The sequence below is a fragment of the Chrysochloris asiatica genome, unplaced genomic scaffold, assembly GCF_000296735.1.
Source record: "Chrysochloris asiatica unplaced genomic scaffold, ChrAsi1.0 scaffold00096, whole genome shotgun sequence".
NCBI lineage: Eukaryota > Metazoa > Chordata > Mammalia > Afrosoricida > Chrysochloridae > Chrysochloris > Chrysochloris asiatica.
The window spans coordinates 7,904,766-7,914,196 of NW_006408614.1; the positions used below are offsets into that span (position 1 = coordinate 7,904,766).

A 9,431-nucleotide genomic window follows, 5' to 3' on the forward strand; every position below is an offset into this window, starting at 1 on the left:
TAATATTTGTTGCAATCTTGACAGTCAGTACCCAAACCCAAACCGCCATGCATCGAGTCAGTTCCCATAGATAGCAGCCTTGAAGAGTAGGGCAGCTGTAAATCTTTGTGGAAGCAGACTGTCACATGGTGGGGGTTGGTACTTGCTACCCTTCGGTTAACAGCCAAGCACTTAACCACTGTGCCACCAGGGCACCTCAGTAACAGCCATAGTGGTAGAAATTGTTTTAACAATAATAACCATTGTAGCCATTCCTCCTGCCGGCATGGTGCAGGTAGGTGACTCCCTCCCCCTGCAGGACACATTTCAGACACTTGAGGCTAGACTGTCTGTCTGTCACCTGCTGAGGACCCCCTCCTCTCCCATCTGGTTGCATATCAGCAGGGTTATCCCCAACCTCTCAGCACACCTGGCATTGACAGCGATCCCCAAGGCGCGTGCCCCACAACACTTCATCAAAAATTGCCCGGCTAATGATCGGCTGGGCAGATCATCGGAGGCGAGTTAATTGTAAGGTTCGATATGGCATCTTGTCAGCCGAGATAAGTTGTCACGTTTTCCACTTGAGCTGAAACTAAATGATTGTAAAATAAGTTATGAGCGTCCTTGGGCCTGTCTACCGGAATGATAGCTAAGAATACATTCCTGGCCCATCAGTCTCAAGCCGGCCGCGTGATATTTATGCGAAGGGAATGTTATTTTATTCCCTTTCTAGTCATGCTTGTCAGCTTCGCCAGTGAAAAGTGGACCTGCCTCCAGGACTCATACTTCACATGCTGGAGCTCCAAGAGACTGCAGATTGTTACCATTATTGCTCGCATTATATATTTTTCGGGGGGTGTGCGTCCACCACGGTGCCCGATTGGGAAGAACTAATGGCTGACATTGAGCACACAGGATAGTGTTGGAGCGGCCATCCCGGGTTCCTCTGTCTCACTGGAGGGAGGGGTGAGGCCTTGCCTATTTCATCTGACTCACCCTTCTCGCCGGGTCTCCCCTCCCATCTCCCAGCACCCCCAGCAGCCGCCGACAGTGGTCGTCTGTCCTCGTACCGTAATTGATACAAAATAAAATGGGCTCTCTCTATGCAGCCAGGAGAGCAGTGGGGTGCAGCGGGCTGCGGCCAAGCTCATTTAAGCCCCAGGAGCCCACTCCGCAGCCCCTTCACTGTGAGGGATTCCATGTCAGGCAGGGGGGTCAGTGGCAAAGGAAGAGTGCAGTGCAGAAGCCGAGGGTGTTTTGATGGCTTATGTTTTAAACCAAGGGGTGTGGAACTACTTCTGTGGGAGGGGTGGAGGCCTCAGGACTAAGACATATGGACACTTGAACTAGAGATCCCCACATGGCTGCCTCTAGCATGGTAAATGGTCGGGAGCTCCCAGGTCCCAAGCCCAGACCACTGTCCTGCTGGCCTCCACACTCCTGCCACAGCCTCCCTTAACCAAGAGCCTTGAATGCCGCCATCAGTGGTCACTTTTGCTGCCCTCTCTGCCCCTGTTGTCTTGCTCATGCTGTGATACTCCTACAACTGCCTTCTGGCTCAGAGCATCTTCTCTATGTCTGTTGTGGGCAGCCGGTGCCACCCAGCCATGTCCCCAGCTGACCTCCTATCACGGACTCCAGCTGGCATGATGGGTTTCTCCCCAGGACTGTGTGAGTGGTTGTATCACCATCACTAGCTTCTCCCTCCAATAAGAAACCAGAGGGTGTTTTGATGGCTTGCCAGGACCCTTCGAGTAGAGCCTGGACAAGGCGGGGAGAGAGCCATGGAAGTCAGAAAGCAATGGGGGTGTCAGGGTTAGAAGCCGGGGGCTCATAACCCAGCTCTCCCTGACCTGCCATGTGACCTGTGAGCTCACCAGGTGCCTCAGCTTTACACCCCTAAATTAAGGAGAGACATGTTTTCCAGAGTCCAGTCTGGACACAGACCTAATAGTAGCAGACAGGTTTGTTTCCTAGGGCTGCCATAAGAGCCTTGGTAATTCAAGGGGTACGTGCTCAGTTGCCCCCCAAAAGATAGAACAGTGGTTCAAACCCACCAGCCACTCTGTGGAAGGAAAGAGCATGTGATCTGCTCCATAAAGATGCCAGCCTAGGAAACCCTACAGGTCAGTTGTACTCTGTCATATGGGGTCACAATGAGTCAGAATCGACTCTACCACACCCCCACAACGGCAGCAGGGCTGTTGTAGCAGAGTGCCCCAAACTGCCTGCAGGGTTTTCTTAGGACAGGAATGTTGATTTTCTCACAGCTGGAGAGGCAATACGTCTATATTCGGGCATTGGCCATACCGATCCCTCCTCCTGAGGGGAGCCGATGGATCCAAGCTTCCCTCTCAGCTCCTGCCACCTGTGGGCATCTGTGGGCTGATAACCGTGGCATCTCGTAGCACCCGTGTGCTGTCACTGTCCTGTCCTAAGGACAGCAGTCACAGAGGATTGGTGTCCAGCCTCCTCCAAAATGACCACATGTTAATTACGACAGCATCTCCAAAGATACGATTTGCAAACCAGGTCACACTGATCAGCTTGGGGTAGGGACTTTATCATTTGGGAGGGATGCCACTCAGCCCAGAACAGTGGATAACTGCTTCCCGGATGTTCTCTACACCCCCTGGAGCCAGAGACCTACTACCTTGGAGTCCACTCTGACATATAGTGACCACAGGACACAATAGAACCGCCCCAGAGGGTTTCTTAGGCTGTCATCTGTGGGGAAGCAGATCACTAGATAGGTGTTGGATCTGAATCATTATTGACCATTTCCTTAAGTGAAGGCAGCCAGGGTGGTACAAATGGCACTCAGCTAAGATGGTGATTTAAATCCATCCAGAAGTGCTTTGGAAGAAAGGCCTGGAAATCTGCTTCCAAAATGTCCCAGCCACTGAAACCCGCCCTACGGAGCATGTTTCTACTCTGACGCACGTGGGACTGCCCGAATGAACATGACTTTGGGGTTTGATTTCTTTTTTTTTCCCTTGGCTTTTACATTGGCCTATGAGTCCTGGTGTGGTGCTGTGGGTTAATGAGCTAGAATGAAAAGTCAGTTTGAACTGTAAGGCCTGTGGTTCAAGCTCACCAGCTGCTCCTTGGAAACCCTATACAGGGTCACTATGGGTCAGAATCAACTCGACAGCACTTCACAGCATGAGCTCCACAAGTGACCCTGGTGGTACAATGGTTAAGGCACTTGGCTGCTAAGGAAATTGTCAGGAGAACAACGAGGTAGTCTCCCTTCCATAAAGCTCTATAACCTGGGAAACACATTTCCAATTGACTTGGCAGTGAATTTGGGGTTTGATAAGCCCCACAAAGGGCCCTAGTAGTGCTGCTAGCCAAAAGGTCAGCAGTTCAAACCCACCAGACGCTCCATGGGAGAAAACTGAGGCAGTCTGCTTCTGTGAAGGTTTATAGCCTTGGAAACCCAATGGGACAGCTCTGCTCTGTCCCTCAGGGTCACTAGGAGTTGGAGTCTTCACCAGAGCCCCACATGGCATGGCCCCCTTATTCTGTTTAATGCCATCGCCTCTAAATCTCTGCCCTCGGCTCCATGTGTGGAACACACTGGCAGTACTCACTTCCTAGGACCCGATGTATCCTCAGAGCAACTTCCTGCGTCCCAGTTATCCATCTTTTCACTTATTCAGCATTGTCAGGTCCTGAGGGGAACTTCTCCTTCTCGATGAGCACCCTACTGCAATGATGACCCTCCTCCTACACCCCCATCCTAACATCCAGGCCTGGAGACCTGCGTTTTTATCTTCCTTCTTCCCTTCCCACCTTCTCGAGCTGGTTGTGGCCCAACCACTTGTGAGTGCTGCCAGGCGGGACAGGGAACTTTATCTGGACTCTTCAGGGATGGTCCCAGGGCATCTAGGAAAATGACAGTCACCAGCAGGTTCTGAATGAATGAAAGCTCATCCGCAGAAGAGTCTGTTTCTAGATCTGAGGGCCTGCACTCCTCATACCCGCTCCTTCCTCAGTGCATGGGCACAGCTCACCTGACCTGGCTTCCCTTGGTCACACTCTGCAGAGACAGCATTTATTTACAAAGCAGAGGTTTGTGCCAACCCTGCGTCAAACCAGCCTGTGGGCGCTGTTTTCCCAACAGCCTATGCTTCCTTTGTGTGTCTGTGTCCCTTTGTGGTCATGCTCCCAATACTTCCGACGTCTCCATCACGCTTACCCACGCTGCAGACAGCAGGGCAGTGTCCCCATGGCTGTGCCCCACACCCAGAAACCAAACAGTGTGTGCCCTGCTTTATTGTGACTTTGGCTTCACTGCGCTGGCCTGGAACCGAACCTGTCATGTATCTCTACTGTCTGCCTGTACCCACAGAGCGGGTTCTGGAGTTACCAAGATACTGAGAGGTAGAATAAAGAAGTCTGAGGACTGGGGCGTCTCCATTTCTCCTCCAGTGTGCTCACACCTGGTTGTTTAGCTTCGCGGTGGTCTGGTGGTCTTCTCTCTGCTAGGGACCAGCCCAGGCACAATCAGTTGAGAGTTTCATCCATGGCGGGTTATCACATTGGCACTCATTTTACAACTTTGATTGGAGTCCTGGTGTGGCGCTGTGGGTTAATGTGCTGCACTACAGGGTCAGTTTGAACTGCAAGGTCAGCACTTCAGGCTCCTCCTCAGAAACCGTATACAGGGTCGCTGTGAGTTGAAATTGACTCGATGGCACTTAAGAACGGAACACAGTTGCACACACTAGTAGGCAATGACATAATAGCATCAGCTACTAATAAAATGGAATGAAGTTGCTGCCATACGTACGTAACGTTGGAGGGTTTGGTTGTTGTTAAGTGCCGTCAAGTCAGCTCCGACCCATTGCAACCCTGTATAGGGTTTCCGAGGAGCAACTGGTGAGCTTGAACCGCAGACCTTGCAGTTCAAATGGCATTACAGTTTGGTGCATTAACCCAGAGCGCCACATGAAGACTCCAAAGTTTGAGGTAGAAGGAGGAGAATCAGGAATACTGTCTTCCCCTCCTAACCGCCATGTCCCTTCCCACAGTGTCAGTTACCCGTGGGCAACCAGGGTCCGAAAATATTTAAATCATGAGCCTCTGTGCGCAGCGGAATGAAATCTCCACAGCTTCCAGGACCCTTCTCCCTCCTCCTTCACTGGGCACAAGCCTAGAAAACACAGTTGGACGGCAGCTGCACCTTGCCCTGCTGGCATCCGACGGGTTAGCACTGCCTACCCGGGTCCCCCTGAGTACCTGTGGTGTGTACAAGGAGGCTTCTAAAAGTTCATGTTAAACTTCCATTTTCTTTTTCAGTTTTTCCAAAAACTTCATGAAGCCACCTCATCTGTACTCGTCCTGTTCTCTTAGGTTTCGGGTATCGACCCACTGGGGTTTGGGAACATAACCCCTGTGAATAAAGAGGAACAGCTGTGCTTTTCTCCTGTGTGTGTGTGTGTGTGTGTTTACACACAGACTCTTCAAAGGTGACACTTTTCATATGCAGTCATATTGCGCTCTCATTCCTAACTCCTCCCGTGCCATCCTGCAAAGAGAAAACTAGAATGAGGCGTGAACTCACCACTTTTGGTTTCCAGAAGCCCCCCTATGGTTTTCCTCCTTGTCACGTTCTGTGTGGCAGAAAGACAGTGCAGGTGCCCAGGCCGTGTCTGAGGCGCCGCTGGCACACGAGAGTAAGGGACAGTGTGCCGTGATTCTAGTAGGGGCTGCCCTGGGCCTCTGGCTCAGTGGCCGGAGGGTCATTGACTCTTGGCCAGGCTCCCCGCGATATTGGAGGGACACTGTTTTGGGGGGCACAGTCCCGTTCTTAAGAACTTGCCTAATCCTTGTGTTCCTGTGTCTTTTCTGCCCCTTACAGATACCGGGCTGGGTGACTCTGTGTGTTCCAGCCCCAGTATCCCCAGCACCACCAGCCCCAAGCTCGACCCGCCCCCCTCTCCGCACGCCAACAGAAAGAAGCATCGGAGGAAGAAAAGTACCAGCAACTTCAAAGCCGATGGTCTGTCGGGCACAGCTGAAGGTGAGGTTTCCAGGCCCCGGGGATGGCCAGGCATAGCCTCCTTCAAAGGCATCCGAGGCCCAAATGCGCCAGCAGAAGGTCTCCTCAGGTGCTTTCTGCTGGCATGGTGTCCCTAGGGGGCCCTCGGTCCTCTCATCTCAACCAGACCCCTGAGATTGCCCAGCCTTGTTGGCTACCTTCCTCAGTGTTTGTTGGCTCATAGGTGGTGAGGCATTGCCAAATGCTTGGACGTCGTCAGGTAGTGGCCACCTCAGCAAAGTGGCCACAGTTATCCACTTCAACTAGGTATCTGCTCTGCGTTACTGTGACGAAGCCAGTCATCTCTGAGTTTAGGAATCGTGTCCGTGCCAATACGACATTCCAATAGGAGAGCCCCAATTCTGGCTTCATGAACCAGCACTGTGAAAACTAGCTCTACCATAGCACCCACCAACCCCCTTTGTTTTGGAAGCTCTCTGAATATAGGTATCCCCCACTTTTCCAGTATGTGTTGGACAGCACTCCACTTACACCAGAGAACTACGTTAGTCACTGTCTTTGCTAACCGAGAGAAATCAAAGGAGCATTTTTGCTTACACAAACAAAAAAGGTGAAAAGCAAACCTCGCGTTCAGCGCGTGTTCACAGCCAGCTATTACAGTTTGTGTGTACCCCAGGCAGTGAGACAGGAACCCCCAAGTGCCTTTCCGGGATCTACACTCAGCAACAAACCACCCCAGCTCTGAACTGTCTCTCTGAACATGAAATTGTTAAGGTACTCTCGAGTTTGGTCTGACTCATAGCGATCCAATGTACAGCAGAATGAAATAGCGCCCAGTCCTGCACAGTCCCGGGGTCTGTGGAAAGCTTGAGCCCATTGTTGCAGCTTGTTGGGGGTCTATTTCTGTTTTGCTGACTCTCCATTCGGCCAAACCTGATGTCTTTCTCCAAGGGCTGACTCCTCCCACTTTGCACTGTCAGTAAGTATGTGCTAAGTATGGGAGCACTGCATAGTGTTATTGTAGTTTTTCCGTGCTATTTGTTCTGACCCTGGTAGGTTATTTTTTACTGTATGGGAATGCTCAGAACCTTTCCCTGATTGAAATAACAGTGCTCTCTTCTTCGCTTTACGCCATCTTGGCTTGGAAAAGGTTTGGTGGGGACGTGCCCCTTCGGGATAGCTGATGGGAAGCCTGTTCCTGTTGGTGCAGGTTGTCCTGATCCTCTTGTGGTCCCTGAGTCTCAGAGTGTGCTGCGCCAGAGCGTCCTTCTCTAGTGACTCTGTTACAAGAGCATGCATGCTTTCATTCGGCAAACACAGGTCACAGCAAGCCACACAGTCACACACCCAACAATACACACGTTCATCCTGTGCCTCGAGCTGATCCTGACTCATAGTGACCACGAGACAGATGAGAACTGCCCTGGAGGGTTTCTAAGGCCATCATCTTTTCGAAAGTACACTGCCCCACCTTTCTCCCATGGAGGAGCGGGTGGGTTTGAACCTCCAGTCTTTGAGTTAGCAGCCAAGCACTTAACCATTGTGCCACCAGCATGTCACTTACCATAATTTTCCTGTGTGGTGAGGAGACCGAGGGTCAGATTGGAATAGTAGCTGCCTGGGCTCTTGGGCTGGTGGAGCAGGGACACGTCTGAGAATCATCCTGCTTCACCGGGTTCCCTGCCATGTGGCCTCTGACAGACCTCGTGGAGAATAAAGTCTCCAGTTGGCACAAGCAGTTTGCATTTGTTTGACTGCTAACCAAAAGGCTGGTAGTTCAAACCCACCCAGCAGGTCTGCAGGAGAAAGACTTGGCCACCTGTCCCTGTTAGGGTCACAGCCAAGAAGACCCCAGGGAGCAGTGCAGTTCTGCTCTGTCCTACGGAGTCCCGTGAGTCAAAATTGACTCAATGAAAACTATTAACAAGGCTTCCGGCTGAGTTGTTTAGCCCAATGAAAGCAGCTCTCTTTGTTACAATAATGGGCATGCGTCCATTATCAGCAGTGCTGGGAAGTAAAGAAAGGTGATAGAATCCAAGCACCCTGAAGATGCCCACTGACCTTTTCCCCCCCAAAAGGACTCTGCCCCAAATGCCCAGCACTGGTGGCCCACCTTCAAACGACCATCCAGCATAATGCGCCTGCCTTCCACACATGGTCACACCTCACCCTGCCAAGAGCTCTGGGCAAAATCAGGAAGCTGTATGAGCACTCAGAGGAGGCTGATGTGAATTAGATACAGCCTTGTTGTTGTTGTTGTTAAGTGCCGTCGAGTCGGTTCCGACCCATAGCGACCCTGAACAGCCTTAGAACAAGTGAAAAACATTATTACTTTGAGTTGGGCATATGGTTCAAACCACTCTTCCCCATGAACCCTGGGAATCTGAAGGGGGTTTGGGCAAAGGACCACAAGCCTAGGATGACTGAGGCCTTTCGAATCCACCTTCTGCATTACTGGCATTGTTCCATGGGCTCTGACCAGTGATGTCTGACAGGGTTGGTCCACACATCCGCCACAGCACAGCCAGCCGAAACCCTTTCATAAAAGGCCTACACCACTGAGGGGGTGACTCAAGCAGACTGTAGGAATCTTAGGTGGTATCTCAGATGTGGAGCTCACGCGAAATGGTTGATGTTTGATGAAACGGAAACCCGCCCGTCACTTCTCGCTGGTCACCTAGTTTCAGACACGAGGCTCCTGATTATTTTGGAATAGAAAAGAAGACAATACGTTCTCTGTCAAACAAGAAAAAAGAAACTGTAAAGGAGCTATTTTTGTGAGGCACGCTGTACGAGGGGGCTTCGAAAAGTTCATGGACAAAAAATTCCTCGTCTTTTTTTTTTTTTTTTGGTAGTAGTAATTTTTTTAATTCGCTCCTTTATATCGTAAAGTGGAATTAGATCAGCCTTGCATTCACACTTTCACACTCGCCTTGTGTCATCTCCTGGATTGCATCCCTACAAGTACCATCCCGTAGTCCACCCCTCCCTGTGTTTCCTGTTTCCATTCCACCCTTCTGGATCCTTCGCAGCTTTGTCCTTGAGTAAACGCTGCCCTTAGGATCTCAGTCTTCCAGTCGTTTGGCTGAAAATGAAGCCATGGGGGTGAGTTCATTTCCATGATCTTTATTTCCATTTTTCCACCAACTTTTTGAAGCCCCCCCTCGTATTTGATTATTCCTCAGGCAGACTTTTTTTTTTTTTTAAACCTCACATTTTTACATCTCTGAAGTCAGAAATACAGCCTACAATTGAAGCCATTTTCCATTCAGTGCAATACAGTATTTCTCAGTAGCCTCAAAAAACGATGCCCTGCTTACAGTACTGACTGTATGAGATAGAACTGACGTAACAGCACCCAGAAATAGGATTCAAAGTACATACGGGGCATGAACCATTTAGACTAAGCAGCCAATTCTCAAAATTAAAACATTTACAT

The 9,431-nt window shown here is 50.6% G+C and overlaps 1 protein-coding gene across 3 annotated transcripts in view; it reads left to right on the forward strand.

The window, feature by feature from the left end:
• The window catches only part of AGAP1 (ArfGAP with GTPase domain, ankyrin repeat and PH domain 1), a 664,804-nt gene that overhangs the window by 515,996 nt on the left and 139,377 nt on the right, over window positions 1-9,431 (forward strand). For all 3 annotated transcript variants that reach the window (XM_006866772.1, XM_006866771.1, XM_006866773.1), the window contains one exon: window positions 5,852-6,013. In XM_006866772.1, coding sequence (XP_006866834.1) covers window positions 5,852-6,013 — 162 coding nt within the window. The remainder of the gene's footprint in view (window positions 1-5,851; window positions 6,014-9,431) is intronic.